This window comes from Triturus cristatus, chromosome 2_2, assembly GCF_964204655.1.
Source record: "Triturus cristatus chromosome 2_2, aTriCri1.1, whole genome shotgun sequence".
NCBI lineage: Eukaryota > Metazoa > Chordata > Amphibia > Caudata > Salamandridae > Triturus > Triturus cristatus.
The window spans coordinates 965,061,409-965,086,616 of NC_140582.1; the positions used below are offsets into that span (position 1 = coordinate 965,061,409).

Genomic DNA, 25,208 nt, shown 5'->3' on the forward strand with positions numbered 1-25,208 from the left:
ATTATAAATATTAGTGTGTATATATATTTAATGTAGATGGCAGTAGTAGAGCAAATCAATATTTTCTCCGACCTATTTTTCCTTACTTTTGCAATTTTTATATACATTCGTTTTTCCCTTAGTGTACGCATGGAGGCAGATCATTGCTGCGTAGTAAAAACAATTAATAATACTGGGAGCAGCAAGTCACTGAATAGAACATTCAGGTTAGAGTTTCTTCATTCGTGAAAATGTGCATTTTTATAGTCCACGGAGCTCGACCTGCAAGACATCCTCCACTGTTATCAGTATATTTTTTCTTTTAACTTCATAACAGATAATGTTACAAACGTCTCTTGAGTGCTTGGATTGTTTGTTGGTTGGGTTACTAGTCTTTATTCATACCAAAGTGCCAAATGCTGCCATTGGCAGTTTCTGGGCACCAGGATTTCAGCAGTGAGCAACGACCAGACGATAGGAGAGAATGCACATAATTCAAAAATCGGTTCATGTGTAACCTGTGCACAATTCAATGAATAGTTCATGTGATGGAATGAAAATCCTCTTCATCAATTTCGAGACTGTGCCACCCTCCCCTTGTACATTTTTGGCTAAACTATCTTTCCGTCGAGCGAGCCTGCCAGTCAGGCAAGCCCTCTAAATCTGCACCATATAGTTTCTGATTTTATCAACATCAGACCAGTGCACTGATGCCACGGGATCGCCGATGTCTGTGCCCCTTTCTTGTGGACAGTAGCAAAACCCTTCTCAACCGAGGCTATGCGGTGACTACTGGCGGGGGCAACGGCTTCGGTGGTACTGATCTTTACCTGTGTTCCTGAGTGGGCCGCGGCCTCCTGCGTCTTCCACCTGAAATGTTTGCCAATTCTCCATTACTGGAGTCCTTTTTGCCGCCATCATGGCTGACACAGGCATTTCGTATATTCATGTAGTGTCCATGTAAGCTGTGTGTTTCATGAGTGGTGTGGTGAACAGTGGGATCCATTTGACCTTTGTGTATGTATGTCCTGGACAGAATAGTCTCCTACGTTATTTTCTTTTGAGCTAGCGCTCTCCTTGTAGATCCCAGCATGAACTTTTGCCTTTAGTATGTCTTGCCTGAAACCTGTGCTGCCTAATCAAAGTGCCATCCATATTGTGGCTCGAACACGTGGCCAACAACTGTACTAACGCAGGATGTTGGCCAGTTAACCATAACTCTCTCCGAACACTACGAATCCGCACCAGATCATGTTGCATCTGCATTTTATTGACTATTACTTCAGAAACCAGAAAAAATCATATGTGATTCAGTGATCCTTTATTTAACCATTTGAAGTAGACCCAGGTAGAAATAAATAACAGTGCTATGAGATGCACCCAAAATGTTATTTACAATAGTTTTACTATGCAACAGGCCATGTCCTTTCAAGTAGTCATTGGTGAGGCGAGAACAGTGTTGTGTGGTCCCCTTTGACGTCACCTGTTCTTACTGGGAGTGGCCTGCTCATTTCATAACATCGCCTTTGCAAGGCACAATTACCATCTACTTTATATTCCAATCATGATGCCTGAGAATGGAAGTCCATGTCCCTGAATACACTCTTATTAAGATGATAATAATTAGTACACACTTAAAGCTCATTCTAGATACTAAAATATCTTTAGCCAACCAATAATGCGTGACTCCGACTCTTTAATAAGTTGTGAGTAGCGCACACAAGTATGCTATAATTATCGTATGGCACACAGTTGCTACACAGGAGACAAATCATTTGAAAGAATAATTTGATAGATCCCAGTTTTCTTTGTGGCGATGCAGCCTCCGATATTTCACCTGAATAAGGAGCTATCACACGCCCATGCGTTATATTCAAGAGCAGTGTTCAGCACGCCCTTTCTATGACCTGGACAGCCTATGCTTGCTGGGAAGTACTTATGGTAGATACTGTTGTTCACTACTTGTTCCCCACGCTTCTGGTACTGTTTACATTAAGTTGGATAACCATCACCACCCTTTTATACAACTGACGCCGTGATTGACTTGAGCTGCCAAGACTTGCTCCAGGAGATGGCTGTAATCCCACACAGTAACTTCAGTGTCCAGTCAGCCATGAGTTTTCAAAGGAATAGCTCTTAATCTACATATAGGCATTATGGGGCAGTAAAGAAAATCCGAGTGCAGCAGATTAGGTTGAGATGCTGCACCGATTTATAAGCATTATTTTTAGATTCTGCCACTTAAAATAACAGTGGAGACTAAAGACGGGGTGCCTATATGGTGATGGATTGTTCGTTTGTGGCGATCTCTGGAATTCCTGGTTCTCAGGTTTTTACTTCTGCTGGGTCTATTGTCAATATGGTTTACATGCAAGACAGAACTCTACAATATATCTAGTGTGTTAGGATAAAGCTGCTTTTTGTCCTAGTTTTTCAGCCTCTCCGCGCATTCAGCCTCGCTCTGCGCAAGTAAGGACAAAAGATTGGGTTTGGGCCTACACTTTTAGCATGTGCTGAAAATATCTCTGAATACATGCACACAAAATCACATCAGCCATAGATGTGTGTGTGTGTGTGTGTGTGTATATATATATATATATATAATCTACTGGCGGTCGCCAGTAGATAGTTATAGTTAGGACCGTGTTTCCATAGGAAATCCGCAACATTCTATTTGGAATAACTGTGGCGCCGTTTGACGAATCCTCGCGAATTTTTCAAAACTAATGGGGCGCTACGCTCCGCTCCTACCCTGAAAGTCTCGGGGGGATTCGTCAAGCGGGGGCTGAGAAAAAAGGGGGGTCCCAAAACGCGTTTTCCCCATGCATTTTCCCATAGGACCTTTAGTCCGAGCTACAGCCCGAACGGCTGAACAGAATTACTTGAAATTGGGCAGAGAGGTAGTCCTCAGGTCAGGGATGTGCCTTTTGCAGGTCTGGTGTAAATCTGTTCAGTAGGTCCTGAGAAAATAGCATTTAAATCAAAATATATATCTGTAAGCGCGCTCCGTGCGCTTACGGTAAGCTTACCGTACGCGTACGGTGCCGTGCGCGAGCTCAATTCTGATTGGTGGTTACATGACTGTAAACATTCGAATCGGTCGAAATCAGAAAGTATCGGCCGCCATTTTCTGTCTCTCGCACTGAAAAACAAAGGTTGATAACATGAAAAGGGGGCAACGAAGAGAGTTGCAGACCCCCTAGCGTTCGTCAGGGGGTTCACGAAGGACCAAAAAGTATGAAAAATAAATTTAATAATTAAAAAAAAAAAATCGCGGTGTGCGCGTACGGTAAGCTTAACGTACGCGTACGGTAAAAAAAAAGAATTAACAATCACATTTCATATATAAATCTAAGGACCCCCAAGGGAGAAAAAAACAATTGATATTTTGTAAAAAATGGCGAGGCGTGCACGGCACGAAATGCGCAACGTGGGCGCTCGGTGCGCGAAGCGCACCGAGTGCCCACAGTGCGCGCACGGTGCGCGCGCAAAAATTTAAAATAAATACATAACTTAGCATTTAAAAAACCGTACAAATTCACTGAAAAAACCATAGGTTTCACACACGTTATAGTTAGGAATTAGCATTTAAAAAACCTTGCAAATTCACTTAAAAAACCATAGGTTTCACACAAGTTATAGTTAGCTGTACATTTCACTCGTAAAAAACCAATGAAATTCCACGTTATAGTTAGATCAGGTAACTATAACTTGCGCGACCGCAATGCACAATGTGTCATTTCAGATGTCATCATTGATGTCATGAGTGATGTCACTGACCATGTCATAAGTGATGTAATATGTGACGTCATCAGCAGTGCATTGCGGGGGCGCGAGTTATAGTTACCTGATCTAACTATAACGTGGAATTTCATTGGTTTTTTACGAGTGAAATGTAGAGCTAACTATAACTTGTGTGAAACCTATGGTTTTTTAAGTGAATTTGCAAGGTTTTCAGTGAAATATATATATATATATACCACAAAATTGTTGCACTCCATGTACTCCAAAGGATTTTATTCAGATACAGAAGCGACCCACCACCGTGTTTCAAACTCTGTGTCTTTCTCACGTAAATAGTACTTCCCTATCTAATTTTGTACAGCCTTTGTTCATCTAATGTGTGTGGTGACAAAACGTATGTACTCCAAATAGATCATAACTGAGTAGAGGTATTCATTACGTTCTAAATCTTTGCATTGAAAAGTAACCCTGTGTGCAGGTGACAGTTATCAACTAGTGTTCAGCATGTTCCACACAAGTATTTTGGCTCTGCTGAAAAAGTTTGCAACAAGGCTAAGATTCAAATTATTACATACTGTCTTATTAGACAGTATGGTTTGAGCATGTCACTTTTTATGTAACCTAGAAGACTGTGTGCTCCAGGTATTAACCTGTGTGCATGTGCTTCTTTTGCTTCAGACGATGCGCTATCTGTAATATTTAAAGGTAGTATGATCTTTAGCACCTTCAGACCGTGGTTATTTTAAATGAATATTGTCTTTTTTGTCAAGTGTTGCATAGAGTGTACACTGTTCTTAGTAGATAATACGCTGTAGTGGATTTCTCATGAGGGTTTCACTGTCTGCAAACAATGTGACAGAGTAAACTCTCTCCATAGGGTGAAAACTGTTTACAGTACCCACTTTTCTACGGATATCCACTTCATTTCTCAATATAGATACAGTGACAGGGGTTTGATACGGATAAAAACTGTCTGTAGTAGGGCATTAATTTTGGAACAGACGTTGAGTATACTGAGGAAATTGGATTTCTCTGAACATCTGTATACATATTAAACACCGTATACAGTGAGGGTTTCATATATATATATATCTGTGTTTGATTGTTAATGTGAACTAGGCTACCCATAAAGTGTAACACGTTTGCTGTACCTAAACAAGTTGTATCTGTGATGGCATTAATGATGCTCCATATTATTCTGAGCTATTTTCCAGTTACTTTCATAGCTCTAATGGCATACAAGTTTATAGAGCGATATGTGCAAAAGAAGTTTGGATGATGTCATCAGTGATCTCATCAACGATGTCTTTTGGGATTTCATTAGTGATGTCTTAATTGATGTCATAGAACATGCCATGAGTGATGTAATGTGAGGGGATAAACAGTGCCTGGCGGGGGCGCAAGTTATAGTTTGCTCTCCTAACTATAACTGGTAAATTTCAGTGTTTTTTTTGTTTTTTTTTTTGTTCAAAACGTTAATGTTATCACTGACATATTCACCTAACTATAACGTTACTTTAAACTTTGTGTTTCTTCAGTGAATTTCTAAAGTGTTTTTCTTTTTCTTCAAAAACAAAAGCGCATCTATTGATGAGACCTTACAATGACTTTACCTTAACCATTGTATTTTCCAACAGATTTCTAGTTTTTTTTATCACAGAGAAATATTTTATTCAAATACGTAAAGCCAACCCCTGCAACGCATAGTCTGTGGCCGTGTGCGGAGTGGGATTTGACACAGAGCCTGCCCTGCGGCAAACCCCCAACAGACAGCCAACTCGATGTTGCACATGGCCTCTCATCACGTGCAGCGTGGGGTTTGCCTCAGGGCTGGGCTTGCAGCCAGGTCCTATGTCTAGCCACCCAGAGGCAACCAAACCTATGCCACGCATTGCCTTTTGTTGTGTGTGGCGTGGGGTTAGCCGTAGGGCCTATCTTGAAGCCAGGCCCTGTTTCCAACTCTCCGTAGGCAGCCGTCCCCACGCTGCTCACAGACTTTGGCCGTGCGCAGCTGCGTGTTGGCCACAGGGCTTGGCCTGCTGCCAGACCCTATGACCAAACCCCCTGCAGGTTACTAACACCACTCAGCCTTTAGCGTTCGCAGCACAGGATTGACCTTTGGGCCAGGGGTCTCATTCCCTGGGGCAGAACATGTATATTAAGATGCCCTGGTAACCCCATACCCCAGGGCCTTTTTTATGTTATAAAGGGCTGGGGGACCGCGTGCCTCCCTCCCCAAACCTAGTTTGGCCCTGGGGACCCCATCCACCAGGACCTTACCTATTTTAAAGGGGGAGGACCACGTGCCTCCTTAGGCCCTGAGGAACCCATCCCCCAGGGCTTTTTTATTTTAATAAAAGGGAGGGGATCAGCATGACCCCAAGCCTTATTGGGCCCTGGGAACTCATCCACCTGGGCAGTTTTTTATATAGGGGAGAGGGGCTGCAAGGCTCCCTACCTAAGCCCATCCCCAGGAGCCTTATATATGCTGCGTGGCCCTCCTTCTGAGCCTTATTAGGTAGGCCCCGGGACCCTATCCCCTGGGGGCTTGCCTTTAATATGGTCTGGTGCCCTGTGCCCACCCAGGGCACCCACCATACATTCAGAGGCTGTGGGCAGAGCCCTAGGGCCTCCTGCATGCAGCGCGTGCTTGCATTGCTCCCGCTCACAGGGAGCAGCTTTTTATGCTGCTCCCTCAGTGCGGGAGCAGTCTTTTTTTAATCTATTTTCCTGCCTGCATCACTGCTCAAAAGTCTGCTATTAGCCGGCGGGAACATTTTCAAAGCTCCTGTCTGCTGGGAGCAGACTTTGTGCTTGCTCCGTCGTGGCAGAAGTTTTGAAAATGCTCCCGCCAGGCAGGCGCAAACACCAGTTTCAGCAGACAGGCTGGTTTAGGCAGGGAAACTGCTGTGTCCCGATGGTGGGCTTCCTGGGACACAACACGTGAGCCAACTCAGAGGGACTGGGTCCCCGGGGCCATTAATTGCCTGTGAGAAAGTGCCCTCTTTCTTGCATGGTATGCCCCCACTTTTTGCTGAATTGCTGATGTACTTTGACTGAGTGTGCCCTGGGCTCCTGCCAATCAGGTACCCAGGGCCTGTGTTCCTTCCCTAAAACTGCATTGAAGCCTAAACTCAATTGGCATCTCTGGCCACATGTCAGCCCCTGGTAAATGGTACTATAGGTCCCCAGGACACTGTGACCAGAGAAGGCCCCTAAGGGCTGCAGCACTTATTGTGCCACCCTTAGAGGCCCTGTACCCTGACACACACACACTGCCTTTGCAGGCTGATTGTCTGGGTGCAGAACAAAACAGAGACGACATGGCACACATCCCTGTGTGCCATGCCCACAAACCACTGCCCTGGCATACATCAGTCACCCCTCTAGCTGGGTGCCCTATGCCAGTGGTGAGGGTACAGGTGCAGGAGCCCTGTGCCCCTACAGTGCCCAGGTCCATTCCTTGGCCCTGTAAGTGCAGTGCTGCCATTAGGAGTATGGTGCTGAGAGGTTGTCGTTACGAACTCCACAGCAGCATGATGGCTGCACTGAAGACTGGGAAGTTTGGTATCAAACCTCTCAGCACATTAAACCCACACTGATGCCAGTGTGGGATTTAATGTAAAATGCACGACAGAGGGCATCTTAGAGAGGCCCCCTGAAACTCGACCAACTCCCGGTGACCTGACCGAGTGGCTGTGCAGGCTGCCACCACCAGACATGTTTCTGGACCCCTGGGTCGAGAGCTTGCTGCTCTCGGGGGCCTGAAACCATGCACATCCTGGGACGAGGTGCCAAGCCTCTTCCCCCAGGATTGGCAGGGTTCACGAAGGAGAAGCTTCAAAGGCATGCCACCTTTGTGGGCTTCTCCAGGCCACTTGCTGTACTCAGCAACTGGTCCCCACTGGTTCTACCCCCTACTTTGGGCGGGAGACCCGGCGGAAAAATCAAAGTGAGGAAGAGCGGTGTGCCCACCTCTGCCATCTCCACCCCTAAGGTGGGGGAGGCGAGGTGAAGCACAACCTTGAGTCCCTGCCATCTTGAGGATGGGGGGACCCAGCCAACCAGGGACAGGCTCCTGCCCCCCTCCCACTGGAGAGTTTCAGAATAGGGGGTGTACCCACCGCATGGAAGGGACCCATTGGTCCCTGCCCTTTACCTACCGTAACGCCCCTAAATTTAGTATTTAGGGGCACCCTGTACCTTCTTTCCTCAGATCCAGCAACCACAAGAAAAGGACGAGAAGCCGTGCAGAGCTAACAAGAGGACGACGCCCACTGACTTGGCCCCAGCCCTACAGGCCTGTCTCCCCTCAAACCTGCTCCTGCAAAACCCCGGTGTGTCCAGCGGCCAGCCACCTCAAAAACCCTGGAGGACCTGCATGCATTCACTTGCCAAGCGGTTTCTCCCGTGAACACCGGACGTGTTTGAACTGCAGCTTCTGGTGCCAGCCAGGACCCGTGAATCCAGCACACTCTGCACTCACCGAGCCCCGCCTGTGTTTGAGTGAACAAACACCACAAGGAGGTCCCCCCGGCTTTCCTGACCCGAGATCCGGCGACCCCTGACATGCCTCCAACCTCCAGACGACACCTGCAGCCTCAATCCAGGAGATCCCCCCCCTCCCCCCACCGCGACCAGAGCGGGTAAGAAAACCCGACGTCCAAAGGCACCCCTGCACCCGTCGCCCCACGGCCTTGTGTGCCCAACCCAGTGATGCCTACCCATCCCTCTACATCCCAACTTATCCCTCGAAGTGGTGGTCACTCCTGGAAGATCTTCGTCCCCGAGCCTGCAGTGTTTCTTTGTCCCGGAGAATCTCCATTGAATTCAACAGGGCACCAGACCTCAAATCTGCACCCTGCACCCGGTTGCCCTAGCGCCGCTGAGGGTGCCCCTTTGGTGCTAACTTGGTCCCCAACGTGCCCTGAGCTTAACCCTAGGAGCTTTGCTCCCACAACCCTGTGGCCTGCGTGCCAGCCGCCACCAACCGGAGTCCCCCTATCCCCCTCAGGATAACATTGGGCCTCAACACTCTGCTCCCGGCCGCCCGAGTGCCGCTGAAGGTGCAACAACAGTGCATCACTGACTCTAGGAGACCCCTGAGTCTAACCCCAGAACCCTAACTCTAAAGACCGATTACTTACCTTGAAACTGATAACTAATTTTTCCTCATAGGATAACATTGACACTTTTTCTCTCAAAGTTTCTAAGTGTCGACTTTTGAAAACTACAAATATTCCTAAAAAATCAGCCGATTAACCAAAACGCATTTTCTCAACTGTTTTCAGGAAATGTCCCAGTGCTTAATCCAGGATCCAGCACGAGTAAGAAAAAGTAACGATAATCTAACTTACCCGCTAAGTGAATTTCCCCCCATAGGATAACATTGGTGATTCTATGTGAAAAAGTTTCTAAGTGTCAACTTTTGAAATACAATAATATTCCTTAAAAATCATACCTTTAACCGAAACGCATTTAATCAACTGTTTTCAGGAAATGTCCCAGGGCTGAATCTAGAATCCAGTCCTGTGGTTAGAAAAGTAATCTGAAAAAGTAACTAACTGCATTTTACTTAAAAAGCCAATTCAATTGAATGTACTATACCTGCAATGTGTTGCAAACTGCTTTCTTAAACCTGTAATCAAAACCAGTACCAGTTATACTGCAATTCTGAACTGTGTTCAAACAAGACAATTACTACTGCAAAGTTTTTATATGCTTACCTGTACCAAACAATTGGCCTACAGTTCAGTTCTTGTGTGTGAGACCATTTGCTGACTGAGGGTGTACATCAAATATTTTACACTGTCCACTGATACTGCCTTACTGCTCGACCAAGCTACCACTTTAGAGAGTAAGTGTTAGACCTGGCATCTTTGGCGTGGTTACCCCTGACTTTTTTGCCTCTACCTCCTGTATTTTTGATTCTATGCTGGATTTCGTTTTTGTTGGTTTAGATGCTTTGGGCACTTTGCCACTAGTGATCAGTGTCAAATTGCAAGTGCTCTCATGGTAAATTGTTATATTGATTGGTTATCCATGATTGGTATATTTGTTTCACCTGTCAGCCCCTAGTAAAGTGCACTGAGTGTGCCATGGCTGGTGATTCAAATGCTACTAGGGGGCTGCAGCACTGATTGTGCCACCCACAGGAGTAGCCCTAAATGATGTCTTAGGCCTGCTTGCAGTGCCTATGTGCAGTCCAGGACTGCCATGTCGACCTGGCCAGTGCAACCACTGACCAGGCCTTATCCTTCCCTTTCTGTACATGTCAGGTATCCCTATGGTGGCCCTAGGTACCCCCCTGGGCTGGGTGCAGTGTATCTGAAAGGTAGGGCATGTACTGAGGTGTGTAACATGCCCTGGTAGGGAATTACAGCCATTTTCGTTTTCACTGCTGAGAGGCTATCTTGCCCATAGGACAGAATGGGGGAGGCTGTTTACATGCCTATCTTACCCTAAAGGCAAGATAGAAAATCCAAGTTTGGTATCTTTGTGTTCAGAATTTAATTATACATCTTTTTAGCAAGATGGTTTTTAAATTCACTGTGTGAGAATGGCACTTTTTAGAAAGTAGCTATTCTCCTGTTTAACGTTCCTGTGTGCAGATTGGCTGACTGGTGTCATGTGATGGGCAAGGTGGCTCCAGGAGTCTGGATGAGTCAGCAGCAGGGTGAATAGGGAGATCTGCTTTAGATGGGTGGGAGGAGTAGCCCCTGGGTTCGAGTAGGGCTGCCTCTGCCAGCACAATGCTGGCTCCACCCCCTGCTGGCCAGGCTGAGGACTCTGCCAGCACAAAGAAGGCTCCACCTCCTGCTGAGCGTCTAACGACCCTGCCCCTCACTCTGAAAGGAACCAGGTGCTCCAGGGCAGAGCACACCCAGGAACCGGTTTGAGCAGGGGAATCCCCCCTCTGAAACAAAGAGAGACAAAGACTTGGAGGGGTATAAGAAGAGGACCCCAGACACCTAAAATTTTAGATCACTTTGGAACTAGGAAGGAACCTCTGCCAAGGAGAAAGCTGAAAAGAACTGAAGAGGAGAAGACTGCCTGCTTGCTGTTTTGCTTTGCTGCCAAGGAGAGGGGAAGGACTTTGCTGTGTCCCCTTCTTTTGATTCTGATCTCGAAGGGCCTGAGAAGAGCTGGCTCCCTGTTAAGAAGTCCCAGGAACAAAAGGACTTCACCACCAGCTCCCCTGGAACTCTGCTGAAGGAGTACTGACCTGCCTTGTAGTGCTTGCCTAGTCTTGGGGCCTCAGGAGGTCGTTTTGCTGTGTTTGGGAGCTGGGAAGCAGAAGCGTGAGAAAGAGTAACTGGTACCCAATGCATCATCCGATTGCGAGTCGCAAGAACGAGAGTGCGAGGAGAATTTCATTGCGGCGTCAACGCAGCACCCGGAGTCCCCGCATCGCCGAGTGCGTCGAGCATCGTCCTGGTGCGTGAAAATTCCCGACGCTGCGAGGGTCGTCGCAGAACCAGTTTGCGGGCTGCACCACTGCCAGTGCGTGAAAGTATCCAGTCGCTGCGTGTGTCGACGCAGAGTCCCGTCCCGTGACGCATCGAGGGTTGCGGTGCCAGAAGTCAACGCCGCGTCGTGCACCGCGACGCATCGAGGGTTGCAGCGCCAAAAGTCAGCGCTGCGCATCGCGCCGCATCGAAGATCGTCGCATCGTACCTGTGCGTGAAGCTTCCCCCTAAGAAACCTTCGCAATGAAAGCCAAAGTCATCGCGTCCTCCCCCTACAGATCGGAGCCGGCGCATCCACCTCTGCTGCGTGAAGCAGGGCTGCTGCAAAGCCTCCCCAGGATCTCAGGAGTATCGCATCGCCTTTGCCATCTTCCTTGTTATAGCTTTTGGGAACCTTATCGCAACTACAGGTACTGTTGGGCACAAGAGTGTCGCATTTTGTGCATTGAGAGTCGCATTGTGCAGGACACTGACTTTTACATCCTGGAGTACTTTCTGCAAACTCTTGAACTATCTTTAAAGTAACCTTTTTAATTGTATGTTGGTTTTTCTGTAGTATTTGGTCTTGTGAAGTTTTTAGTAAAGATACCTTATTTTTCTAAAACTGGTGTGGAGTAAATCTGTGGTGTTTTCACTGTGTTACTGTGAGTGTTGGTACAAATACTTTACACGTTGCCTTTGATAGCCTAGACTGCTCAGGCCAAGCTACCTAGAGGGTGAGCAGGGGTTACCTTAACAGTGTATCCCCCTTTCCCTGACTAGAAGCAAGGGTCCCTACTTGGACAGTGGTACCTACCCTGCCAACCAGAGACCACCAGATCGAACAGTAAGGTTCTATCTAACTCTAACCTCTGCCAAACCTCTGGCGACCCTTGGACTCTATACACACTGTACCTCACTTTGGTGCAGTATATATAGAACCAGTTTCTTACATGGCCCCCATCCCTTTTTGTGAAGTTGGAGCCCTGTGGTTTGGAGTCCCCAGGGCCTTTTTTGGCATATGTTGGCCCCTGAGGTGGGCTCACCAGGGCCTCTAATGCCTCAGGGAGGGCCGCCCTGCGGCCCCCGTCCCTAATTTATTAAACTGGGTCTCCAGGGCCAAAAGCAGCCTTGTGAAGATGGCCAGGGGTGCAGGAAATCTCTACCCCATTATATTTCATTCTTTTTATTTATTTTTTTTACTTTAGGACAGGAGACAAAGTCCCGGAATCCTGTAATAGCCGACCAGCAACATTTTTCCGATATTACTGGCAGCCAATCCGAACACTCGCTCCAGTGGCATTCTGACTCCTGCAGGAGCAAATTGACCCAAGGGAGAAAAACCTCCCTGGTCCAATCAGAACGCTTCATTTTTAAATTAACGCTCTTGCCAGAGTTTCTCGAGCCTCTCGCGGACCCAACCGTCCAGATATACAAACAGTTTTAACCCTTAATTTAAAATAAATTACTAAACAGATTTACACCAAATCACAAAAAGCACAATCTGTGGACCAAGATCTGGCTTCCTGTCAAAACTGTTGTAATTCCGTTCAGCAGGTTTTGCCGTATCTCTTCTTAAAGAAGTCTATGGAAAATGTATGGTGATTTTGCATTTTGGGACCCCCTTTTTAGGTCTCGCCTGGCGAACTCAGCGCGAAAGCGCTGTCGCCAACGAGATCTATTGTTGCTGACTTGCCTCGGAAGTGGGACAGGAGATGGGCACGCGCAAGGCTTTTGGCAGATTTGAGCCAGTGTACGCGCACGTGAACACGCACGTGCACACACGCGATGTGCACATCTCCTGTCCCCTTTCCGACCACATGCCAGCCCCGTTGGAGCGGCCCACTGCAAGACGGGGCCGCTCAGAATGCCAAAAGGACACTTTGCACCAACAATAGCCCACACGGAGCCCCCCCAACCCTTCTTCACTCACCGGGCTACTCTTCTGGGGGGCTCCTCCTTGCGGCTGCAGCACTTCTCTTGCGGGGCTTCCCTGCACTCCTGGGACCCCCACGCTGCTGTGGGCAGCCTCGGCCGCCGCACTCTTCACCCGGGCCCCCTCCTGGGACCCGGGGCTTCTCTCCACTCCGGCCGCCACCGCGGGGCTCTCCCTTCAGCATGGGAGCCCCGCGTTAGCACGGCACGCCTGTTTCTGTTTTTGCCGGAGCAGGCTCTGTCCCGGGCAAGGGCGCCTGACTTCCGGCTTGAAGACTAGAAGTTAACAAGCAATTGCAATGCCATAGGTCTCGCATTGACGCGAGTTTGAACTATTGACATTTGCAAATAATAATGCCTTTTATTTTTGTTTTTCTTTTTAAAAACCTAAATAAAAGGCATTGTTATTTACAATGTCAATAGCTCAAACTCGCGTCAATGCGAGACCTATTGCACTGCAAATGTTTGTCTTAAACAATTGCTTATTTAAGCAGGGTTGGGAGCACACTGCCTCACCTCTCAGCACAGTTCGCCCCTTAGCATTGTGGTAAATGCAGTTCACAGTGATTGCTTACTTGAATTTTAGCTGTAGTGTTTCACCAAAGTTGGTGCAGAATAGTGCTGTAAATCTCTAGACACGTGTTTCTGGATATTATCCTGCATCAGTCGAGATAAAAAAAGAAATTCATCTGGGATTGCTGAGAAAGCTGCCACAGTCCTCTCAGGTCTCAGTACCTCTCGCTGGCACACAAGTGCATCTCCAATTGCTTATTAAAAAACGTTTATTTCAGGGTTTTGGTTTATAACTCTTATGGACGTACTATTTTATATTGTTTTGTACTTAGTTTAAATGTAGCATAATCTGTTATATAAGGCTTAGGAACCTGCAAAAATACTTTTAAATTGTGTTATTTGTGACTGTTGTACTGCTGTTTTTTAAATCATGTGGAAATGTTTTATACTCTGCTTCTTTAATGGTCTATGACCAAAATAAAGTAATTTGACTGACTGACTGACTAATGGAACCTTCAGAGTGATCAGACCACTCCTGTGTTAAATAGGTCCATAGAATGCTAGTGCATTTGCCTTGAGAAACCCCACAGAGGCAGCAGGTAAAACGTCAGAACTCCCTTTTTCCTTTGCACATGAACACCTGCACTTTTTAAAGAATGCATTTTGAGAAATAATGGTTTTTCTTTGAATTCATTACAAAGCTGCTTGCTGGTTTTTGGTGAGACGTGAGATAGTGAGCTTATTAAATAGCATTCAGCGACCTCCCTATGAAACATAAAATCATATAAAAAATGGTAAAGGATAATTCCAAATATTTTTTAGGAAAAAGGGCTGCTGAGGGGATGGGGATATGATGATGCTCATTTTAGTGAATAATTTTCCATGCGACCCTTTGAGAGTTGCCCATTGAGTGATTGTTCCCTTAGTTTATGGTTTTAGAATAATCCTGTGGTGGAAGGGTTAAGCAGATCCCAAAGAATAAGATTTGAGTGCATCCTTTTCGTTTAGATCTCCATCAAGTGTTTGGACCACAAATACAATGCTGTCTTCATTGATGTTCAATGTGGTTTTGCAGTATACTAAAAAGTGATGGATGGAATGCTTGAATTAATCCCAGCCGCTGGTAATCACTCAGGCAGCATCCCAATCCATTGTTATTTTGCATATCATGGCACTTCAGTTTGAGCCCAGCCGTTTGCATATCAGTCTTAAACCTGCTCAAGTGGGAACAGTCAAGCTCGAACTGTCATACCAGGTCCTCTCTAAACTGGAATGCCAACATCAACCAGGTATAGCTTGGTTCCAGTGGCGCAGTTGCGTACTTTAGCGTGTCACTCTAAGTGGGATGGGTACGCCCTAACGTGAATCCCGTGAACACTGTCACTGGAACCAAGCTATACCTGGCTGATGAGCCTTAACTAGGGCGAGACTGGTCATAGTTTGCTTGTGTTCCGGAGGGATTACCAGTGGCTGAGGTTAATTCAAGCATTCCATCCTAAATGTGTTTGTATATTTCACAATGTATTACTATGACATAGCACAAAAGGACCATTCACAAGTGTTTCCATACATTCTGCCTCATTTAATGTTTGAGACCGCATTTACAAATCCACCACTGTTTGCTATCTTTCCTACCTGCATCTGTCATTAGCAAAGTAGAAACTGTCCCTCCCGTACAGCTCCCCATTTGCGATTGGTTAAGGAATAGAGTCGGGCAATAACTTCTCAATACTTGGGGTTCCAGAGCAGTCGTAGCCATTGATAAATATCCTTGCAATCACAAGGAGAGGAGGTGCCCCTTGTGTTCCCTGTTTGCCACTGCAAGACTTCAGTTTATTTACAGATTAGAGTTGTAACTGCAAAATCCCTCCTTACAAGTGGTGGTCCCCTCAGTTACAACTGCATTTGCATAATGGAGTCCCTTTCCTGTTACAAAGAAGAGATTTCTTTTCAAGTTATGTGTATTTCTTCAGCTAGGTCATTGTTACATGGCGGTGCTCTGGCATCCAGTTTAATTTCTTGCATCTGATTCTGTATTTCCACAGTCCGATAACTGCTTAGTTTGGTATTACTAACACCATCCTTTTTAGGTCTCGCCTAGCGTTGCATCACGCATGCACTGCTAACTCTGCGAGAGCTATAATAATCGATATTTCAGAAGGGGACTTTAAGCCACACCCCTGTTTTCAATTGGCTGGCGTCCTCGTTTAGGCTAAAGGCTGGATCGTGATTTACAATCGGGCTTTTTTGTTACCGCCTTGACGCCTTTTGGGACGGCCCATCTGGACTGGCCCACACCATCTTCGTTTCCCATGACGTAGGAGGGTGTGCTGGTAGCTTGTTTACTGGCTCCTGATTGGAAATCCTACCCGCTCCTCCCTTCCCTCCCCCCCCCCCCCCCCATCCCAAATTAAACTTCCCAGAGTTGCGCTCTTCATTGTTCATGGGCTTCCCGAGGTGGAGGGCAAAACAGATGCATGGGAAAGGGGTATACCTTATTATACCGTGTTTTCCTTACATTCCCGTCATTTGTAGACAGAAACAAACTATTGTAGACGTTTGTAAGTTGTGTTTTGTTTTCTATAGCCTTGTGTTATGGTGACCTTAATTAGCCACTCGAGCCCCCTCGTAGCTCGATACCCTATCACCAGACGCCATGGACGGTCACAGTATATGGCTATGGTGCGTCCAGAGGACACCGAAAGTGATTACAGCCAGTGAATGTTATGTTCTAATGTACATGCCACATATGTATTTTGTTGGTAATATGTGTAGTTGTGAGAGACATTGGACTCGGGCGCGTATGTGAACTGTGCGGTGTATAGGGCATGCACCCATGATATTGAATTCATGGATGCATGTTTTACGCATGGTACATAGTTATTATCATGGATTTATCAGGCATGGTATGTCTGTGTGGTAACCGAACTAGAGGCATTCTGTAGATGTATGGCTGCTATAATTAGGGTGCTTTGAGCCACTCAGGCCCGACACTACTGCACACGCTGCACCATTGAAAGCTCCGCTGCTGCCCGAATCGGAGCTGCGCTCGTGACATTACTGCGTGGTCGCGCGCAGCATCCGTCCACCCCAGGCTCCGTTCCATGATCAACCGCCACCGTGCGAAACTCGCAAATGCTTGGTTACCGCCCTGTCACCTTTTGGGACAGCCCATCTGGACTGGCAGATGCCATCTTTGTTTGGCGTGATGTAGGAGGGCTCTTTTTGTGTTAAACGCTGGCTCATGATTGCAATTTGCTGCCATTGATCGGGCATGCCCACTTTCACTTTCAAGGAGCAGCCGGGACAATGCAACCGTTTGTATATGTCTTGCATTAAAATGCGAGATATATAGGATTGCAAATATTTTTTAATTTACGGCGCGGTCAGCTTTCAAGCAGCCACGCGCCTTTGAAAGACTGCCCCGCCCCGCACACAGTTTTTTCATCCCGCTTAAAGCCCTAGTTGAGTGTCGGCTCAGTGTTCCTGACAACATGGTGCGAACTAAGGCGGATACTGTGTCAGTAATACTGGTAGCTACAGCAAAGGTAAGCTCCTTTGTTGATTTTCGGATGGCAGAGTATTACGTTGGAAACTTGTGGTGGTGACTTTGTGCAAACATAGGTTCTATAAAAAGTGTAACGCTTATTGGTATTCTTGTATCTTTCACGATACATTTAACAGATGTATCCTACCTAAAGTGGGAGTGGTGCTTTGCCCTTCCCCCTCCCCCAAAAATTAGATAGAAAATTAAGTAAGGTAAAAGAATCTCCACCGGAAAGGCTTACCCATGAGAGTGGATTCTGTCGCCGATGAGCATTGTTGCCGATCTTGCTAAATGATATGGGAGGTGGGGCATGCTGTAATGTAACCAGGTATCATGGTGTAAGAATTGTATGCAAGGTCAGACTAGCTTCTAGGGCAATAAGGCAGCACCCGCTGGGCTGGTCTAAAAGCTCAGTTTGCGGCTTTGTTTTATAATCTCCTGGGGAAGTTAATATTGTTTATTTCACCAATAATAAAGCAAACTGTACACGCAGCAAGCTTAAACCCATGTATCGAATCAAGAGTTCCTCTACAAATTCTCCCCTGAGACACGGGGGTCTGCTAGGTAGCTTTTCCGCCATGGTACACGCAAGGTCAATGGTGCAGCAGTGGCATCTGGGCCAGGAGAATTACCATAATTGCTGTATATTATTACTCAATCCGTGGTTAGGGGAACATTTTCAGTGAATTTGTGTAAACTGTCCCTTTTTTTCTAAAAACGAGCCTAAGCAGGAATTTCCATTATAACCTTTGACTAGCACTACGTTGGGGGTCCATATGGCCTGCAACCGTAGTTTACTTTCCTTTAGCCCAAGCTTTCTCAATTCATGTGGAGGTTGTTTCGCAGGCCCGGTTCCTAATGGCTGGGGCGTTTTTAATAAAATATGTAAAGCTGCTGTTATGTTACATTACTTGAATTATTTAAATGTGCTTAGCTGCCATTTTGTATTCTTTCCTGAGTTTTTTTCTGAGTGTAGTGTATGCCCCCCACACCACTTCTCTTTCCTTTGCTAGTGTCCATCTCTTGTTTCTTTTGCCGTTTCTTGTTTATTTATTCTTTCCCTCACTTTCCCTCCCCTCAATTGTGCTTAACTTCATAAGGCATTGAAGCACTTGAAAAATGCTTTTTTAATTAATTTGTCATGAGCGCGGTGCTCATTTAAGGAACACCACATTCTTTCTTCCTTTCGTTCTTTCTTTCTTTTTTTTTTTACTTTAATAAGTGCGATGCCATCTTCACGGACACCGTGCTATACAATGCAATAGGTGTTGCTTTTAGTATTGTAAATGACAATGCCTTTTAATTTTTTTAAAGATAGTGCCATTTACAATGACAATAGCTCCAAAACTTGCAGTTGAAAGACCTATTGCATTGTAAATGCTTGTTTTATCTGCCCCCACTTAACGTATCTCCCTGAAACTTTCCATGCACAAACTAGTCAATAAATACCACCTTTTTTGGAAAGTTTAGTGGCGATTAGTCAAATGGGGCCAAAGTTGTTAGCAACACAAAAAAGCTTTTCCTATGGAACCAGCTGTCCCAACTATAACTACCCAGTGGTGACCATCACTGGGTAATATATTTTTATGTGTAAATATTTCCACTCAATCGCTTTCTCCTTGGTACTCAGGTGCCTAGTACTACAGCAGTTGGACATCTGTTGGCAGCCAGAGGTTCCACACCCTAGATGCTGACTCAGCAGTCACTTGTAGTAACAGCCAGTGTTGCCAAGCAATTTTGCTACTGACTGAAACATCTCAGATCACTGTTAAGTCCGCAGAAGGATACAGTAATGAGCGGACTGTAGATGTCCCTGTAGTTTCCACGGCCAATAAAATGCATTTCACTAAACTAAACTCTTATGGACAGTATTGTTATGGGACGTGACTGTTGCCTCCTGGGTCAAAGGTTTCTGGAACATTCTATTGATTTAGTTTCACATTTGTGACTTTAATATTGGTCATGGACTATTCGTATATATTGACATTGTTAAGCTCTTCCCTTGTTCTCTAAACAGATCTGTCACTGCTGAAGTTCATCGGTGCTGAACTAACAAGAGGCTATTTCCTTGAACACAATGAGGCAAAGTACAAAGAACGGCGGGAAAGAGTATACACTTGTATGCGAATACCAGGAGAATTGGAAAAGGTATGATCGACCTGTGTGAGCACATCATTAGAGTGTTGACTTCAATAGTAAGTCCCATATTTATTGGGTGTAATGTTTGTGAGTTATGCTATGTGTTTCGCTTTAGGAGATTGTTTTCCAGTGTACTCCTAAGTTATTCTAAGGACTGATTCTCTCATCTGGACCCTCATCCTTGCTTTTTTTCGCTGCCAGCAAAACTTTAGAAGAGGATATATAATCTCTTTCTTTCGAAAGCATAGAGATACTAACTCAAGTTTTGCCGTTTGTTGGGGAGTTTGAAAGAGTTTATTCTCGAGTTTGAAAGGGTTTATTTTTCATCTTTTTGAGGCATGTGGTGGGTGCCCCGCATCCAGTTCAGTAAGACTGGTGAATGGCCGAACATGACTCTTTGCATGAAAAATCTGGGTAGAGGTCACTTCAGCTCAGGTGATCACAATTAAGTTACTAAATAGACACCTGTGAGTTGGTTATATCCATTCTCTGTACTTGGAGCAGGCTATTGGAGGGAAACGGGGATATGTAGGATTTCCAGTGTTTGAGGACAGATGTCAAAGAGAAAAAGAGGAGGGAACTCCCCAGTAAAAAGACGAGGCAAATGGTACTGAGATTGATATCATTCTAGCTTACCCGTACCTGATTTAGACCCTAAACAGAAAGAAGGAAATAATTTAGTATTTACAATTGTTTATGGGTTGATGGGTTGAGGTTGTCCTTTAGTGTGGAACAAGAGATATCCCTTTTCCTTGCCGGATTATCCAGAACACTTTTTAGTTTAACTCTTTCACCTGAGCACCTCTGCAAATGTCTGTTATAACCTCAGTTATGTTCTGTGTGCTCCTGGGACATGGTTCCAGCAAGTTTTCCCCCTAACTTCATAATCGATACAAGATGTGTCCGTGTTGGATTGTTCAAGTTCCAGTGAGTCTGGATCATTGTACTCCTTGTTTTTACAGTCCATTGTTAATATGGTTGCCAGTTTCAGCCGGCCTTATATCATGTTCTGTTTGTGGAGCTGGGTTCAGAGTACAAGGGCATTTTCTCTTTTCAGGTTTGTCTCACATGAGCAATGATCAAAGATGTGAATTTTGTGCACATCAAAAGAGCACCTGTCTTTGTTTTGCTGCTATGATCGTCTATATATAAAAGCAGACAATTATTGGTCTGCCTATTTTTTCAGGTTCCATGCACTAATCATATGCATAGGGAGAAAGCGGTACAACGTAGTTTTGGCAGAAAATCTGTTAAAAAGTCTGACATTTTCTCTCCTTCCTTCTTTTCCAATCTGCCATTAAATCGAAGACTGTCTTTCCATCCCAACAGTTTTTGCACTTAGCATCCAGAGTTCATTTTTCAAGAATTGGGAAGCATCAAACCTTATATCTACTTTTTCTTTTCTTATTTCTGTTGTGTCCAAGAGCTGGTGAGAGGAAGTAAGATAAGCTCTCGCAAACCTGAGCTCATTTGATATGTAATTTTTTCCTTCAAGATCTTTTCTAGAGCTGTGTCCATCATTGTATCTGTTCCGGGATCTTTTAAGGTCTTTCTTGTACCTGCCAGTGTCTCTGAGAAGCACCTTTGCTTTCATATTGGTGAAGTCCTCAGAGTGTGTGAATAGTGCACGTTTGTTGTATTTGCATTCTTCCTGTATATTGAGCTGAATTGGCCTATTCCATTCCCTAGCATTACGGCCTATTTATTTATCACCTTGTACGCACCCCCTCAATGCAGGTAGTTCTCCTCGAATGCAATTGTTGTTTCTTTCCCCTTGTCAGTTTGTGTCGTTTATGTGATGCCAGCTGGGATCTGGGCATGGGGGTTGTAGGTAGTGTCCCCCAATCATGTATATTGCCACTACATTGTTGTCTGTCTGTCTTATTGGGTAACCCTCAAGCTCTCGATGATGTCTAGGTTTCGGCTGTGGTCTGAGGCCGCTAGAAGTGCTTCTGGCTGTGAGCGACTCCCATCATTGTTGAGCAGTGCAGGAGTTTACCATTTTACTTCGAGGCTGGTTCAGTGTTATTTTTGACAAGCATTCACTCTAATTCAATACCTCGCTGGCTATCTTTTCTAAGGAAGGCATAATATCTTAGTCCCCATACTTCAGATATCTTGCTATAACTGAACTACAAGGAACTTTTTTCCTCTCTCACTCTGGAAAAATTGTCCAGAGTGTGGCGCAGCTGGGGGCCTGCAGCTCCTCCTCTATCCTTCAAAATTCACTAGTGTGGATGTTCTGACCCATTCTGCTCTCAACATTAGGGTGGTATGTTTTGAGTTGGCATCGCTACAAGACGTCATTTCTTTATTACAGGTAGGAGACTTCGTGGCTGCCCTTCATCTCAAGGACACACACTACCACATGCAGATTAATACTTTCCATCAGTGTACCAGAGAGAGGTTTCTGGTGAGTGGTAAACCTTGTCAGTTCACTTTGGGTTCAAGTCAGCCATGAGAATGTCCACCCAGTGTTGTAATTTCTTACAGTGAAAAGGGTAATGTACCTGATAGTGCGGTCTTGCAGAGCGCGGATTGTCCTTGCATGGCTACAAAGGCATCCACTTCAAGAGTAGTTGTTAAAAGCAGTGGCCCTAAGTGAACAGCGAATCTAGTTTTCGTATCCCCCTGATTCAAAACAAATAGTGTAATAGTCCCAACGTATCATTTGGTAGATCTTTGGCAGGCCCTGGGCCACAGCTGACCCCCAACAACAGAAGTCTCTCACAGCAGTTGTAGATATTTTATACTGGATCATCCGTTGCAAGGCAAATTGACCTCTGAGGATGTAGACCTGTTTCTCACTGCGTGTGCCCAGAAATGAGTTTCATGCTCCCTGTGCCACTGGAATGGCCCAAAATGCAATGTGGATACAACACATTTTTCTTATGAAAACTGACCATTTTTTTTTGCAATGTGCCTAACTAAGGATTTTGGGCTGTAACTCAGCCGGTACCCAAGGAAACCTAGCAAACCTGTACATTTTTGAAAACTAGACACCCAGTGGAATCCAGGATGGGGTGACTTGTGTGGCTCGCACCAGGTTCTGTTACCCAGAATCCCTTGCAAATCTTCTACATACATTTTCCTCACATTTCGGTGATGGAAAGCACTGCAAACTGAGGGTAACCACAAACTTCCTTCCACCCAGTATTCCTACACTTGTGAGGGTAGGCCTAGTGCCCACGACCTGAAACTGCTCGAAATGTATTGTAGAGACATGAAAATCAGCTATCACAAAAACGACCTGGTTTTGCAAGGGGTTAACCTGCTTTTTTGGTCCTGGGCTGAGCGGCCATCTAGGGAAACCAACCAAACCCAGACATTTCTGAAAACTAGACACTTGCATGGATTCCCTAACAATTTCTTACCCAGAATCCACTACAAACCGCAAATTTAGCTAAAAAAAACTTTTGGGAGCCACCCAAACACACCACATACCCTCCCTTAGTGACCAGGTTCCAAAACGATGTTAGAGGAGAAGATGTTTACTACAGAGAGAGTATGCATTGATGGTAAAAAGCAAAAAAACACAAACATTATTGCTCACCCATCCACTAGTCAATCAAGGGTATACTGGTTGGATTCGGCACAAGGGTAACTAAATGGTTCATAAAAAACTTTATTCACCAATGACTTTACGAAATAAAATCCACAGAAGTCATTGTAAATAATTTCAACATTAGATCCACGAACCGCTGACTTCTTGCAGCTTTTGATCCAAATCCAGGCACCAACCGCTTTACAGTCCATTCACACGCCTTTCTTGTATCAGACACAGAAAAACATTTACACTGATAGCTGCCGGCTCTACACAATGCGACACTTGCATTTATAAACAGCGCTTCCCTCCATGGGTGGGTGCCAGGACTCAACAGGTGCATCCTCAGCCTGCGAGCACCAAGGCGGAGGACGTAACCGTTATGCCCTTAGCACCCAATGAGTTGATAAGCAATATGTTTACGGCCTTCTCGGATCCAACTTATGTAACCAGTATGACCTTGACATTGTATTTGCTGTTTGATTGTTTTATGTTCTTGGTAAAGCTTTGCCAGTGCATCCAATGATGAGTTTCACTGCGCTAATAATCGGTGGTTACCATAATTATTGTAAGCGTTTACGGTAAACCCAGTCGTCCTCTTAGACATGCAAAACTTCCCTTTTCATCTGCAGAGCATTCTCGCTCCGACCTCACCTGAATGTATGTAAACAGGCCTGTAAATCTTGTTCTCATCTCACACATCCATAGCATTCAAAGACCGAGAACAAATGTCAGACACTGTTTTAAGAGGGTGCCTGTTCTGTGGCTCCACCCCCTCCCTCATCCCTGTTTGGTTATCTAGCACTTTACACGAGTGGTGCATCCATGCTACGCCGCTGGCTAGGTTATCATTTTAAGAAAGGAAGCAAAACATCAAAAAAAGTGAATTACATGCTAACGTTTGACAGAACACAAAGTAGAGGCACATCCGTGTGGGTCGCTGAAGGACAACACAAACTCAACGGACTGCTCATCTTTGCCCTCGCCTTTGTTCATCTTGCATGTGGTAAGCGAGTTTCAGGTCACATACATTTTTGCCATTCTTTAAATTGCAAAGCATTGCTAAGTGTTTTTTTTTTTTTTTTAAATGATGACTATGTTGATGTCTGGGATAATGGCTATGTATTGACCAGTACTTGACTATACTGACCAGTTCTTTTAATGGTATCAATCAACTGTGCATGTGCTTAACATGGGCAGATACTGAGTACTGGCACGTTTTATTTTCTACAGTGGACACAAGAACATCTCAGCAGGCTTACTGTATGTCCATTGAACTGGAAAGTACCAGCATCAGGTACTGTGGAATAGTGAGTGTCTGCACGTCTAAGCATCTTTATAAAGCACCAAGAAGAAGTGCTAGGCTCTCGGTACCGCAGTACCATCCCTTCTCCCTGAACAAGGCTAGCAATTCTTGGTTAGCGCCAGGATGCCCGCAGGGTTACAGTGCGCTTTATAAATTAAAATACATACATCAGAGGTGCAGTATTTTTAATGCACAGATGCCAGCAAGTCTCGGCTGTGTCTGGCAAAGGTGCTGTGTCTGGGACCTACTCACCTCTATGCGCGATCTGTAAGACAATAATGAGGCCCAACACATGCTTTTCAGACGGACTGCAGCACTGTAATAAATCAGGGCTCCTCTGCAGAAGGGGCTCTGCCCACACCACAGTGCTGCTGGATCCCCTGTACTTCAAAGAGTATTACTGAAGCTTTCATATTGGTTAAGCGTTGTGCTGGTACAACCTTTAAAAATCTGTTATGTGTTATTCATAGCGCTTGCTGCCACAGGTCAGCTGCTTCGTAGGGCTTGCGGACACAAGGGCTGCTTGCTCATAACCCGTCCGAGGCAACGTAGCTGCCAAGCGGTTACATGAGCCAACCCAGCCAGTGTTTTTAGCTAACACTCAGCATGCTGGGATTTAAGGGAGTGGCATACCTAGAACGAGCAGACCAAAATTACAAGTCCCAGAATCCAAATGTTCTTTTGGCTAAAAGCTAGGACAGTTCAAAGGCGTCACATAAACTTGTCGCAGGAGTCTGATTACTTACAGTGCGCTATCCAAACTCGTTCTGAACCTGAGGGCGCGAGCCTCCTATTTGAAAATATTACAAAATCAATTGACACCCTGACTAAAGTACAAGTTAAAAACAATGTGTAGTAATTGTTTAGCTCTTCAATCCGTGGTGGCACAGGACTCAGGATTATGTACTGCATGGCTGCTAAACACTTAAAAGGTGCAAATTGTGAGACCTATTGGCTATGCCAATGCTTGTTTCTTGTATGGTGGGGTTTGAGGTGAAGTGCCAATCTTGAGCGGAGGTTCCTTTGTTGAATGTATTTTGTGATTTTATTCCT

The 25,208-nt window shown here is 45.4% G+C and overlaps 1 protein-coding gene across 1 annotated transcript in view; it reads left to right on the plus strand.

Moving 5' to 3' along the window:
• Positions 1-25,208, plus strand: part of TAPT1 (transmembrane anterior posterior transformation 1) — a 443,118-nt gene that overhangs the window by 67,619 nt on the left and 350,291 nt on the right. The window contains exon 2 of the mRNA XM_085642381.1: positions 19,184-19,314. Within this exon, the coding sequence (XP_085498507.1) occupies positions 19,184-19,314 (131 nt within the window). The remainder of the gene's footprint in view (positions 1-19,183; positions 19,315-25,208) is intronic.